The sequence below is a fragment of the Eubalaena glacialis genome, chromosome 4, assembly GCF_028564815.1.
Source record: "Eubalaena glacialis isolate mEubGla1 chromosome 4, mEubGla1.1.hap2.+ XY, whole genome shotgun sequence".
Lineage (NCBI taxonomy): Eukaryota > Metazoa > Chordata > Mammalia > Artiodactyla > Balaenidae > Eubalaena > Eubalaena glacialis.
The window spans coordinates 129,050,341-129,065,003 of NC_083719.1; the positions used below are offsets into that span (position 1 = coordinate 129,050,341).

The 14,663-nt window shown below is 44.7% G+C and overlaps 1 protein-coding gene across 1 annotated transcript in view; it reads left to right on the forward strand.

Moving 5' to 3' along the window:
• The window catches only part of LOC133090588 (myelin expression factor 2-like), a 94,496-nt gene extending 82,445 nt beyond the window's left edge, over nt 1-12,051 (forward strand). The window contains 5 exon segments of the mRNA XM_061188988.1: nt 10,315-10,466; nt 10,468-10,547; nt 10,550-10,734; nt 10,736-11,885; nt 11,888-12,051. Of these exon segments, the coding sequence (XP_061044971.1) occupies nt 10,315-10,466; nt 10,468-10,547; nt 10,550-10,734; nt 10,736-11,885; nt 11,888-12,051 (1,731 nt within the window).
• Nucleotides 12,052-14,663: the final 2,612 nt, after the last annotated feature.

Genomic DNA, 14,663 nt, shown 5'->3' on the forward strand with positions numbered 1-14,663 from the left:
CAATGAGAGCTCCACCCGCCGTGTTCCATGTTCCGTTCCACAATGAGAGTTCCACCCGCCATGTTCCAGGTTCTGTTCCAAAATGAGAGTTCCACCCGCCGTTTTCGATGTTCCATTGCACAATGAGAGTTCCACCCACCGTGTTCCTTGTTCCGTTCCACAATGAGAGTTCCATTCCCCGTGTTCCATATTCCATCCCACAGTGGGAGTTCTCCTTGCCGTGTTCCATGTTCTGTTCCATAATGGGAGTTCCACCTGCTGTGTTCCGTGTTCCGTTCTATTATGTGAATTCCACCCGCTGTGTTCCATGTTCTGTTCCACAATCAAAGTTCCGGCCGCCGTGTGTGTTCCATGTTCTGTTCCACAATGAAAGTTCCATCCGCCGTGTGTGTTCCATGTTCCTTTCCACAATGAGAGTTCCACCCGCCGTGTTCCATGTTCCATTCCACAATGAGAGTTCCATCCGCTGTGTTCCATATTCTATTCCACAGTGGGAGTTCCCCCCGTCGAGTTCCGTGTTGTGTTCCATAATGGAAGTTCCCCCTGCCCTGTTCGATGTTCTGTTCCATAATGGGTGTTCCACCCGCCATGTTCCATGTTCTGTTCTATTATGTGACTTTCACCCGCCGTGTTCCATGTTCTGTTCCATTATGGGAGTTTCACCGAACTTGTTCCATGTTCCGTTCCACAATGAGATTTCCAACTGCCATGTTGCATGTTCCCTTCCAAAATTAGAGTTCCGCCCACCGTGTTCCATGTTCAGTTCTTTTATGGGAGTTCCACCCGCCGTGTTACATGTTCCGTTCCACAATGAGAGTTCCATCTGACGTGTTCGATATTCCGCTCCACAATGACGGTTCCATCTGCTGTGTTTGTTCCATGTTCCATTCCACAATGAGACTTCCATTCGCCGTACTCCATGTTCCGTTCCACAATGAGAGTTCCATCCGCCGTGTGTGTTCCATGTTCCGATCCACAATGAGAGTTCGATCCGCCGTGTTCCATTTTCCATTCCACAATGAGAGTTCCATCCGCTGTGTTTGTTCCATGTTCCCTTCCACAATAAGAGTTCCATCCTCCATGTGTTCCATGTTCCGTTCCACAATGAAAGTTCCATCCGCCGTGTGTGTTCCATGTTACGTTCCACAATGAGAGGTCCATCCGCCGTGTTCTATATTCCGTTCCACAATGAGAGTTCCATCCGCCGTGTGTGTTCCATGTTCCGTTCCACAATGAGAGTTCCATCTGCTGTGTTCCATGTTTCATTCTACTATTAGAGTTCCATCCGCCGTGTTCCATGTTCCGTTCCACAATGAGAGTTCCACCCATGGTGTTCCATGTTCCATTCCACAATGTGAGTTCCACCTGCTGTGTTCCATGTTCCGTTCCACAATGTGTGTTCTACCTGCCATGTTCCATGTTCCCTTCCACAATGAGGGTTCCACCCGCCGTGTTCCATGATCCGTTCCACATTGAGAGTTCCACCTACTGTGTTCCATGTTCTCTTCTACAATGAGATTCCCACCTGCCGTGTTCCATGTTCTCTTCTACAATGAGAGTTCCATCTGCCATGTTCCATGTTCCTTCCACAATGAGAGTTCCATCCGGGGTGAGTGTTCCATATTCTGTTCCACCATGAGAGTTCCATACGCCGTGTTCCATGTTCCGTTCCACAATGAGAATTCCACCCACTATGTTCCATGTTCTCTTCTAAAATGAGAGTTCCACACGCTGTGTTCCATGATCCGTTCTGCAATGTGAGGTCCACCCATCGTGTTCCATATTCCGTTCCACAATGAGAGTTCCACCCGCTGTTTTCCAAATTCTCTTCTACAATGAGAGTTCCACATGCTGTGTTCCATGTTATATTCTGCAATGAGACTTCCATCCGTCATATTCCATTTTCCATTCCACAATGAGAGTTACATCCGCTGTGTTCCATATTCCGTTCCACAATGAGAGTTTCACCCGCCATGTTACATGTTCCATTCCACAATGAGAGTTCTACCCTCCGTGTTACATGTTCCGATCCGCAATGAGAGTTCCATCCGCCGTGTTCCATGTTCTCTTCTACAATGAGATTTCCACCTGCCGTGTTCCATGTTCTCTTTTACAATGAGAGTTCCACTCGCCATGTTCCATGTTCCGTTCCGCAATGAGAGTTCCATCCGCCGTGTTCCATGTTCTCTTCTACAATGAGATTTCCACCCGCCGTGTTCCATGTTCTCTTCTACAATGAGTCTTCCATCCGTGATGTTCCATTCCACAATGAGAGTTTCATCTGCCGTGTGTGTTCCTTGTTCCGTTATATTATGGATGTTCCACCCGCCGTGTGCCATGTTCCGTTATATTATGGGAGTTCCACGCACCGTGTTCAATGTTCCGTTCGACAATGAGAATTCCACCCACAGTGTTCCATGTTCCATTCCATAATGGGAGTTCCAACCACCGTGTTCCATGTTCCGTTCTATTATGGCAGTTTCACCCACCTTGTTCCATGTCCTGTTCCACAATGAAAGTTCCATCCGCCGTGTGTGTTCCATGTTCCGTTCCACAATGATAGTTCCATCCCCCGTGTTCCATGTTCCATTCCACAGTGGGAGTTCTCCCTGCCTTGTTCCATGTTCTGTTCCATAATGTGAGTTCCACCCGCCATGTTCCATGTTCCATTCCACAATGAGAGTTCCATCTGATGTGTTCGATATTCCGCTCCACAATGAGGGTTCCATCTGCCGTGTTTGTTACATGTTCCATTCCACAATGAGACTTCCATTCGCCATACTTCATGTTCCGTTTTACAATGAGAGTTCCATCCGCCGTGTGTGTTGCATGTTCCGTTTCACAACGAGAGTTCGATCCGCCGTGTTCCATTTTCCGTTCCACAATGAGAGTTCCATCCGCTGTGTTTGTTCCATGTTTCGTTCCACAATAAGGGTTTCATCCGCCATTTTTTCAGGGTTCCGTTACACAATGAAAGTTCCATCTGCCGTGTGTGTTCCATGTTCCATTCCACAATGAGAGTTCCATCCGCCGTGTTCTATGTTCCGTTCCACAATAAGAGTTCCATCCGCCGTGTGCGTTCCATGTTCCATTCCACAATGAGAGTTCCATCCGCCGTGTTCCATGTTCTGTTCCACAATGAGAGTTCCACCCGCCGTGTTCCATGATCCGTTCCACAATGAGAGTTCCACTCGCCGTGTTCCATGTTCCGTTCCACAATGAGGGTTCCACCCGCCGTGTTCCATGATCCGTTCCACAATGAGAGTTCCACCCGCCGTTTTCCATGTTCCGTTACACAATGAGAGTTCCTCCCACAGTGTTCCATGTTCCGTTCCACAAAGAGAGTTCCACCCGCCGTGTTCCTTATACCTTTCCAAAATCAGAGTTCCACCCGCTGTGTTCCATGTTCTCTTCTACAATGAGAGTTCCACCCGCCGTGTTACATGTTCTCTTCTACAATGAGAGTTCCATCCGCCGTGTTCCATGATCCGTTATACAATGAGAGTTCCATCTGCCGTAAGTGTTCCATGTTCCGTTCCACAATGAGAGTTCCATCCACCGTGTGTGTTCCATGTTCTGTTCCACAATGGGAGTTCCACCCACCGTGTCCGATGTGCCGTTACGTTTTGGGAGTTCCACCTGCCGTGTTCCATGTTCTGTTCTATTATGGGAGTTCCACCCGACATGTTCCATATTCCGTTTCACAATGAGAGTTCCACCCGCTGTGTTCCATGTTGTGTTCCACAATGAGAGTTCCACCTGCTGTGTTCCATGTTCCCTTACACAATGAGAGTTCCACCCGCTGTGTTCCATGTTCCCTTCCACAATGAGTGTTCCACCCGCCGTGTTCCATGTTCCGTTCTATTATGTGAGTTCCACCCGCCGTGTTCCATGTTCCGTTCCATAATGGGGGTTTCACCGACCTTGTTCCATGTTCCGTTCCACAATGAGAATTCCAACTGCCATGTTCCATGTTCCCTTCCACAATGAGAGTTCCACCCACCGTGTTCCATGTTCTGTTCTTTTATGGTAGTTTCACCCGCCGTGTTCCATGTTCCGTTAGATTATGGGAGTTCCACCCACCGTGTTCCATGTTCCGTTCCACAATGAGAGTTCCATTTGACGTGTTCGATATTCTGCTCCACAATTAGGGTACCATCCGCTGTGTTTGTTCCATGTTCCGTTCCACAATGAGACTTCCATTCGCTGTACTTCATGTTCCGTGCCACTATGAGAGTTCCATCCGCCGTGTGTGTTGCATGTTTCGTTTCACAATGAGAGTTCGATCCGCCGTGTTCCATTTTCCGTTCCACAATGAGAGTTCCATCCGCTGTGTTTGTTCCCTGTTCCGTTCCACAATAAGAGTTCCATCCGCCATGTGTTCCATGTTCCGTTCCACAATGAAATTTCCATCTGCCGTGAGTGTTCCATGTTCCGTTCCACAATGAGAGTTCCATCCGCCGTGTGTGTTCCATGTTCCGTTCCACAATGAGAGTTCCATCCGCCGTGTTCCATCTTCCGTTCCACAATGAGTGTTCCACCTGCCGTGTTCCATGATCCGTTCCACAATGAGAGTTCCACCCACCGTGTTCTATGTTCCGTTCCACAAAGAGAGTTCCACCCGCCGTGTTCCTTATACCTTTCCAAAATGAGAGTTCCACCCGCTGTGTTCCATGTTCTCTTCTACAATGAGAGTTCCACCCGCTGTGTTACATGTTCTCTTCTACAATGAGAGTTCCATCCGCCGTGTGTGTTCCATGTTTCGTTCTACTATTAAGAGTTCCATGCGCCATGTTCCATGTTCCGTTCCACAATGAGGGTTCCATCCCCCGTGTTTCATGATCCGTTCCACAATGAGAGTTCCTCCCACAGTGTTCCATGTTCCGTTCCACAAAGAGAGTTCCACCCGCCGTGTTCCTTATACCTTTCCAAAATGAGAGTTCCACCCGCTGTGTTCCATGTTCTCTTCTACAATGAGAGTTCCACCCGCCATGTTACATGTTCTCTTCTACAATGAGAGTTCCATCCGCCGTGTTCCATGATCCGTTATACAATGAGAGTTCGATCTGCTGTGAGTGTTCCATGTTCCGTTCCACAATGAGAGTTCCATCCGCCGTGTTCCATGTTCCGTTCCACAATGGGACTTCCATCCGCCGTGTTCCATGTTCCGTTCAAAAGTGGGAGTTCCCCCTGCCGTGTTCCATGTTCCGTTCCATAATGGGAGTCCCACCTGCCGTGTTCCATGTTCCGTTCCATAATGGGAGTTCCAACCGCCGTGTTCCATGTTCCGATCTATTATGGGAGTTCCACCTGCCGTGTTCCAGTTTCCGTTCTATTATGGGAGTTTCACCCACCTTGTTCCATGTCCCGTTCCATAATGAGAATTCCACCCACCGTGTTCCATGTTCCGTTCCGCAATGAGACTTCCACCCGCCTTGTTCCATGTTCCGTTCCACAATGAGAGTTCCAACCGCTGTGTTCCATGTTCTCTTCTACAATGAGAGTTCAACACGCCGTGTTCCATGTTCTCTTCTACAATGAGACTTCCATCCGTCGTGTTCCATGTTCTGTTCCACAATTAGAGTTCTATCCGCCATGCTCCATGTTCCGTTCCACAATGAGACTTCAATCTGCCATGTTCCATTTTCCGTTCCACAATGAGTGTCCCATCCGCCGTGTTTGTTACATGTTCCGTTCCACAATGAGAGTTCCATCCGCCGTGTGTGTTCCATGTTCCGTTCCACAGTGAAATTTCCATCCGCCGTGTGTGTTCCATGTTCAGTTCCACAATGGAGTTCCATCCGCCGTGTTCCATGTTCCGTTCCACAATGAGAGTTCCATCCGCCGTGTTCCATGTTCCGTTCCAAAGTGGGAGTTCCCCCTGCCGTGTTCCATGTTCCGTTCCATAATGGGAGTTCCACCTGCCGTGTTCCTTGTTCCGTTCCATAATGGGAGTTCCAACTGCCGTGTTCCATGTTCCGATCTATTATGGGAGTTCCACCCGCCGTGTTCCAGGTTCCATTCTATTATGGGAGTTTCACCCACCTTGTTCCATGTCCCGTTCCACAATGAGAATTCCACCCGCCGTGTTCCATGTTCTATTCTACAATGGGAGTACCACCTGCTGTGTTCCATGTTCCATTCTATTATGGTAGTTCCACCCGCCGCATTCCATGTTCCCTTCCTCAATGAGTGTTCCACCTGCCATGTTCCATGTTTCTCCCCACAATGAGGGTTCCACCCGCCGTGTTCCATGTTCTGTTCTATTATAGGAATTTCACGCAGCATTTCCATGTTCCGTTACACAATGAGAATTCCACCCGCCGTGTTCCATGTTCCGTTCCACAATGGGAGTTCCACCCGCCGTGTTCCATGTTCCATTCTATTATGGGAGTTCCACCCGCCGTGTTCCATTCTATTATGGGAGTTTCACCCTCCTTGTTCCATATTCCGTTCCACAATGAGAATTCCACCCACCATGTTTTATGTTCTGTTCCACAATGAGACTTCCATCCGCCGTGTCCATGTTTCATTCCACAATGAGAGTTCCATCCGCTGTGTGTGTTCTATGTTCCATTCCACAATGAGAGTTCCATCTGCCGTGTTCCATGTTCCGTTCCACAATGAGAGTTCCATCCCCTGTGTTCCATGTTCCGTTCCACAATGAGCGTTCCATCCGTCGTGTTCCATGTTCCATTCCACTATTAGAGTTCCATCCACTGTGTTCATTGTTCCGTTCCACAATGGGAGTTCCATCCGCTGGGTTCCATGTTCCGTTCCACAGTGGGAGTTCCCCCCGCCGTGTTCCATGTTCCGTTCCACAGTGGGAGTTCCCCCCGCCATGTTCCATGTTTCCTTCCATAATGGGAGTTCCACCTGCTGTGTTCTTTGTTCCGTTCTATTATGTGAGTTCCACCCGCCGTGTTCCACGTTCCGTTCTATTATGGGAGCTTCACCCACCTTGTTCCATGTTCCGTTCCACAATGAGAATTCCACCCGCCGTGTTCCATGTTCCGTTCCACAATGAGAGTTCAAACCACCGTGTTCCATGTTCCGTTCCATTATGGGATTCCACCTGCCGTGTTCCGTGTTCCGTTCCACAACGAAAGTTCCATCCGACGTGTTCGATGTTCCGTTCCACAATGAGAGTTCCATCCGCCGTGTTCCATGTTCTGTTCCACAATGAGAGTTTCATCTGCCGTATTCCATGTTCCATTCCACAATGAGAGTTTCACTCGCCGTGTTCCATGTTCCATTCCACAATGGGAGTTCCATCCGCCATGTTCCATGTTCTGTTCCAGAATGGGAGTTCCACCTGCCGTGTTCCATGTTCCATTCCACAATGAGAATTCCACCCGCCGTGTTCCATGTTCCATTCCACAATGAGAGTTTCACTCGCTGTGTTCCATGTTCCGTTCCACAATGAGAGTTCCACACGCCGTGTTCCGTGTTCCATTCCACAATGAGAGTTCCACCCGCCGTGTTCCATGTTCTGTTCCACAATGGGAGTTCCACCTGCCGTGTTCCATGTTTCGTTCCATAATGGGGGTTCCACCCACCATGTTCCATGTTCCATTCTATTATGGGAGTTTCACCCACCTTTTTACATATTCCGTTCCACAATGAGAATTCCACCCACCGTGTTCCATGTTCCATTCCACAATGCGAGTTCCATCCGCCGTGTTCCATGTTCCGTTCCACAATGAGAGTTCCATCTGCCGTGTTCCATGTTCCGTTCCACAATGAGAGTTCCATCCACCTTGTTCCATGTTGTGTTCCCCTATGAGAGTTCCATCTGCCGTTTTCCCTGTTCTGTTCCACAATTGGAGTTCCACCCGCCATTTTCCATGTTCCATTCCAGAATGGGAGTTCCACCTGCCTTGTTCCATGTTCCGTTCCACAGTGGGAGTTCCATCCGCCATGTTCTATGTTCCATTGCACAATGGGAGTTCCATCTGCCGTTTTCCATGTTCTGTTCCACAATGGGGGTTCCATCCGCCGTTTTCCATGTTCCGTTCCACAATGGGAGTTCCATCCGCCATGTTCTATGTTCCATTCCACAATGGGAGTTCCATCCGCTGTGTTCCATGTTCCGTTCCACAATTGGAGTTCCACCCACCATGTTCCATGTTCCATTCCATAATGGGAGTTCCACCCACCGTGTTCCGTGTTCCGTTCTATTATGGGATTTCCACCTGCCGTGTTCCATGTTCTGTTTTATTATGGGAGTTTCACCCACCATGTTCCATTTTACGTTCAACAATGAGAATTCCACCCACCGTGTTCCATGTTCCGTTCCAAAATGAATGTTCCACCCTCCGTGTTCCATGTTCCTTTCCACAATGAAAGTTCCACCCTCCGTGTTCCATGTTCCGTTCCACAATGAGACTTCCACCCGCCTTGTTCCATGTTCCGTTCCACAATGAGAGTTCCAACCGCTGTGTTCCATGTTCTCTTCTACAATGAGAGTTCCACACGCCGTGTTCCATGTTCTCTTCTACAATGAGACTTCCATCCGTCGTGTTCCATGTTCTGTTCCACAATTAGAGTTCTATCCGCCGTGCTCCATGTTCCGTTCCACAATAAGAGTTCAATCCGCCATGTTCCATTTTCCATTCCACAATGGGCATTCCATCCGCCGTGTGTGATCCATGTTCCATTCCACAATGAGAGTTCAATCCGCCATGTTCCATGTTCCGTTCCACAATGAGAGTTCCGTCCGGCTTGAGAAACCGGGGTGACTCACCTTGGGTTCAGGAGGAAGAATCTGACTAATCATCCCTTACACCAGTGGGTCTCAACCGGGGACAGTCCCCCCCCTCCCGCCCAGGTGACATCTGGCAATGGTCTTAGACTTTTTGTTGTCACAGCTGGCAAAGGGGAATGGTATGAGTGTGCTACTGCTATCTCGTGGGGAGAGACATGGGATGCTGCTAAATACCATAAAGAGCACAGGGCAGCCTCCACAGCAAAGAATGATCCAGCCCCAAATGCCACTAGGGCGAAGGTTGAGCTCCACTGCCCATACCCATCTGGTGATTTGATCTTCGTAACACATCATGAAGCTGGATGAATGAGAGCTGATACTTAATAAGGGTAAAGAGACCTCTTTTGTGCCAGGCATTGAATTAGGCTAGAGTTGGGAAAATAGATTTTAATCTGCGTGCCAACTTGATCAATTGGTAGGGGCTTCTTGGATCACTCTAGGGACAAGCATTCTGAGGCTCAGCAGGAGTGTTCCCAGCTCTGCCACTTTTCAGCCATGTAGCACTGGGCAGTTACTTAACTTTTCTGTGCCTTAGTTTTCATATTTATAAAATGCCAATGATAATAGTATCTACCTCACTGGGTTGTCAGAGGATTAAATTAATATTCCTAATATTACAACAGTGCCTCGCACACTGCTATCATCATCATCATCATCATCACCTTCACTATCAGGGACATAATCTTGCCATACAACCTTGTTGTACTCAAATTATATACAATCTCTTAAGTAGGCAAGACTTGTATAATTGGTCCCATTTTTTAGGATGAGAAAATTGCATTGCAAGCTGGTTAGAGCGTTCAGAGAGATGATTCCGAGTGTTAAAATAAAGAGGAGAGCCTTTACAGAGGGTGTCATCTTAATTCATGAAGAGTTTTGTCAACCAGCGTTATCCCTTGCCCAACTCTGAAATGTCTGTACAGATCCTCAGGGGCTGATCTTTACTGCACGTTTGTACTGTTCAGGTTGGTCTGAGCTGTGTTCCTGTTGTTAGGCAATAAAGGGCACTTTGGCGCTTACTGATCTGACCTGCCTGTGGGGCTTCCAGAACAAGAGCAAAGTGGAATCACTGAGACCATAGGTGATAGGGGCACCTCTGGCTCACATATGGGCAGCCCACATATGGCATTATTTTGCTTGTCTCTCTCCATTTTTCTTAAATTTAAAACTTCGAATTTTCTTTGTTTTCAAAAACGAATTGACAATGGAAATTTCTTTTTTTTTAAACATCTTTATTGGAGTATAATTGCTTTACAATGGTGTGTTAGTTTCTGCTTTATAATTAAGTGAATCAGCTATACATATACGTATATCCCCATATCTCTTCCCTCTTGCGTCTCCCTCCCTCCCACCCTCCCTATCCCACCCCTCTAGGTGGTCACAAAGCACCGAGCTGATCTCCCTGTGCTATGCGGTTGCTTCCCACTAGCTATCTATTTTACGTTTAGTAGTGTATATATGTCCATGCCACCCGCAAGACGGGAATAAAGACACAGACCTACTAGAGAATGAACTTGAGGAAATGTCTTTTTTTAAAAAACTTTTAGCTCGCCGCCGCCTCTACTGTAGCGCTCAGGGCCCCTCAACGCAGGCGGTGGAGGCGGAGGCCTTGGCAGCGGGATGGCCGACGCGACAAGCCCGAGGTGCTTAGGGCTGCTGGCGACGACAGCCTGCATCCGCAGCCCGTGGAGCCGCCGGGGAAAACCTCACCCAGCCGCGCAGGAGAAGCAGCCGCCGCAGCACAGCGGCAGCTCCAATGGTGTTAAAATGGAGAATGGTGAATCAAAGAAGAGAAACCTGAATTAAAAGAAAAATCTATAGGAAGTAAGAGGGCCAATGGATTTCATCCTCATTCAAAAGACAAGAATTCAGGCACTGGAGAAAAGAAGGGTCCAAATCGTAACAGAGTTTTTATTAGCAACATCCCATATGACATGAAATGGCAAACCATTGAAGATCTAATGAGAGGAAAAGTTGGGTCAGGTTACATACGTGGAACTCTTTACGGATGCGGAAGGAAAATCAAGGGGTTGTGGTGTGGTTGAATTCAAAGATGAAGAATTTGTCAAGAAAGCACTAGAAACTATGAACAAATATGATCTTAGTGGAAGACCCTTGAATATCAAAGAGGATCCTGATGGAGAAAATGCTCGTAGGACATTGCAACCAACAGGAGGATCATTTCCAGGAGGACAGGTACCTGACATGGAATCGGGATTGATGAATTTACCACCTTCCATTCTCAATAATCCAAACGTTCCTCCTGAGGTTATCAGTAATTTGCAGGCTGATAGACTTGGTTCCACAATTTTTGTTGCTAATCGTGACTTCAAAGTTGGTTGGAAGGAGCCAAAGGAAGTGTTCAGCATAGCTGGAACTGTAAAGCGGGCAGATATTAAAGAAGACAAAGATGGCAAGAGCAGAGGAATGGGCACAGTCACTTTTGAACAGGCAATTGAAGCAGTTCAAGCAATTTCTATGTTCAAGGGGCAGGTTTTCTTTGATAGACCTATGCATGTGAAAATGGATGACAAGTCTGTCCCTCATGAAGACTACCATTCACATGATAGTAAAACACCACAATTACCACGTGGTCTTGGAGGCATTGGAATGGGACTTGGTCCATGTGGACAGCCTATTAGTGACAGCCAGTTGAACATAGGTGGTGGAATGGGAAATTTAGGTCCAAGTGGTATGGGAATGGATGGTCCAGGTTTTGGAGGAATGAATAGAATTGGAGGAGGAATTGGGTTTGGTGGTCTGGAAGCAATGAATAACATGGGAGGATTTGGAGGAGTTGGTCAAATGAGAGAGCTATACCGTGGTGCGATGACTAGTAGCATGGAGAGAGATTTTAGACGTGGTGATATTGGAATAAATCGAGGCTTTGGAGATTCCTTTGGTAGACTTGGTGGTGGAATGGGTGGCATGAATAGTGTGACTGGAGGAATGGGGATGGGACTGGATTGGATGAGTTCCAGCTTTGATAGAATGGGGCCAGGTATAGGAGCTATCCTGGAAAAGACTATCAATATGGATCGAGGATTTTTATCAGGTCTGATGGGAAGTGGAATGAGAGACAGAATAGGCTCCAAAGGCAACCAGATATTTGTCAGAAATGTCATGTAATGTTTGCAGAAATAAAAATGGAGAATGGAAAGTCAAAAGGCTGTGGAACAGTCAGATCTGACTCCCCAGGATCAGCTGAAAAAGGCTGCAGAATAATGAATGACATAAAAATCACTGGCAGAGAAATTGATGTTCGCTTGGATCATAATGCATAATTTGAAACCACGGTTGGAACATTCTTACGTCTGTTTTGGTGAATCTCCTAGTAAAAGTCATTTTTTAAAGTAATACTGTATGCTTACAAAAGTTGTAAAAATGTACTTTAAAAACTCCCACCAGCTTTTAACAGTATAGTGTTAAACATACTCTGATTTTTGTTAATCTCAGGTTTGGATTTCTAAAGACAGCAAGTCTGGTCATTCAGTTTAAATGAATGGTTATGCTGTTTTTAATGAAATAAGCCATTTTCATGTTGTTTTCAGTTCTACGTAGTGGGATTTGTTTGTTCAAGTGTCCCCAGCTTTTATCAACATATTGTAAGGTAAAACATAGATGGTTTTTTCAAAACTTCTGTTTAATATATGTAATTGTCCTTGAAAAGCAAGGGCTCAGACAAATTAGGATATGATTTTGGTTGCTTTTAAATTACTTTTTTGTTGGTGATAAAGAATTATTGTAAGTTTTAGATTCTAAAGTTCAGAATATTTTTTATTTGACTTAAATGAAGAAATGGAGTTTTCCTTCTCTGCCCTTCCCCATCATTCACATTTTCCACATAACACTATTAACATTAACCGCCACAGCCTCTTATTTTATTATTTCCAATAATTCCAAGTTCATATAGAACTGATAATGTTGCAATCCCCAAGTATAATAATAGGCAGACTACTCCCAACTTTCTGTCTAGTTTCCAGCCATTAAGGTGAACTGCTAAGAAAAGAAAAATAATTGAAATGTTGAGAAAGATGGTTATGTAAGTTAGTCCTCTACTGTTCACTTCTACAGGAGTGGATGCATTTATAAATGCAGTTTTAATAAACCATGGGACACCTAAGCACAGCATATGGAACACGTTGGATCCCACAATGTTAGACATAGCCATATCTCCTTTGCCTGCAAAAAAAGCATGTTGTTAAAATATGCATACCAATACTGTACTTTATTATTAATAAGCTTCATAAGAAAAAACACTGGATACTTCTTCTGTTTGTTTTGGAAAATTGTTGTATTAGAGCAAAAGTTACTGAATTTGTATTTTTGAATTTTGGGGGGGGGTTAGTGTTTGAAGTCTTAACATTTATTTATCCAATAATTATTTATTAAACCATTTTTCAATAAGGTATGTAGATTACTTGTTGCTTTTCATTGTAACATGGTTAATTATGATTTACTACACATTTCAGATGAATATTATTTGGGGGTTTAGATTCAGTGAAATTAATCTGCTATTAAATAGTAAATCCTTCCTCTTGAGTCACGCCTTTTTTTTTCTTCAAAGTATGTTACTGAGGAAATAAATATTTTAAAGGTACCTTTGCTCAGTGTATTTCAGCCAGGCTTTTAAGAATGGGCATTGCAGCTTGATGGACCTACTTCTTACCTTTTCTTAGAACAAACACACTTGCGATCATGTCTGGTATGCTTGTTCCTGCTGCTAATAAAGTAAGACCCATTACTGTATCTGGAATTTCTAATGTTTCCCCTGTGATAAACATAGATATTACAAGTTCCAAATCTTATAGATTCACTAACTGTTCTCTGCAGATATTTCAGATATTTCTTTCCTGAAAAAGAAAATAGGCATATTTAGATTTCAGAACCAATATGTACTTAGATTTTAGCTAGCAAAATATTTGAATAATATTGGTGAATTGGTAACCCAAGTAGCATAGATTTTTAATGGCAGATATTGTTATTTGATACACAAAATTCTACCAAGGAGTAATTTCCCTACCTGCTATGCTTACAGAAGTTTTGGATGTCCACTGTTATCAAGGCTGTTGCTTAAAATACGCTAATGAGATTGGTCATTTTCTCTTTTACTTTTTAAAAATATTTCCTAAAGAGGTCAGATTTAAGCAAATTATTTATAGCTGTTTTTAAGCTGTAAATGTGTTAACATGGTATGCATTTTTAAAGTCCCACTTTAGTGACAGACCTTAGTTTAGTGTTTTCTTTGGGAAATCATAAATCTGAGGAAAACAAAATAGGATTCTGCTTGAGTCTTTCTAACTTTATGGTCCCAGTTTAATACTTCTGTTAAATCTGATGTCAGGTCAACATTTTTCATAAACATATTCATTTTGGGAAACAGAAATAGAGGGAAGTTTAAAAATAAAAGTAAATGTAACTGCTCTTAATATTGTAATTGAAAACTTACTTTAGAATTTTTTTCTTAAAATGTTAATTAAAAGAACTTCAAGTAGCATGTTTATTGCATGCTTATATGTTGATATTGGAATTGCAGTTGGTTGTTAATTTTGTTACTGGTTTGCCAGAGTTCATATGTACATAAATAACACTAATATTTATCAAAAAAAATTTTTTATTTTATATTGGAGTTTAGTTGATTAGCTGTTGTGTTAGTTTCAGGTGTACAGCAAAGTGATTCAGTTATTCATATACATGTATCTATTCTTTTTCAAATTCTTTTCCCATTTAGGTTATTACAGAATATTGAGCAGAGTTCCCTGTAATATACAGTAGGTCCTTGTTGGTTATCTATTTTATATAAGTAGTGTGTATATATCAATCCCAAACTCCCAATATATCCCTCCCCCACAGCTTTCCCCTTCGGTAACCATAAGTTTGTTTTCTAAGTCTGTGA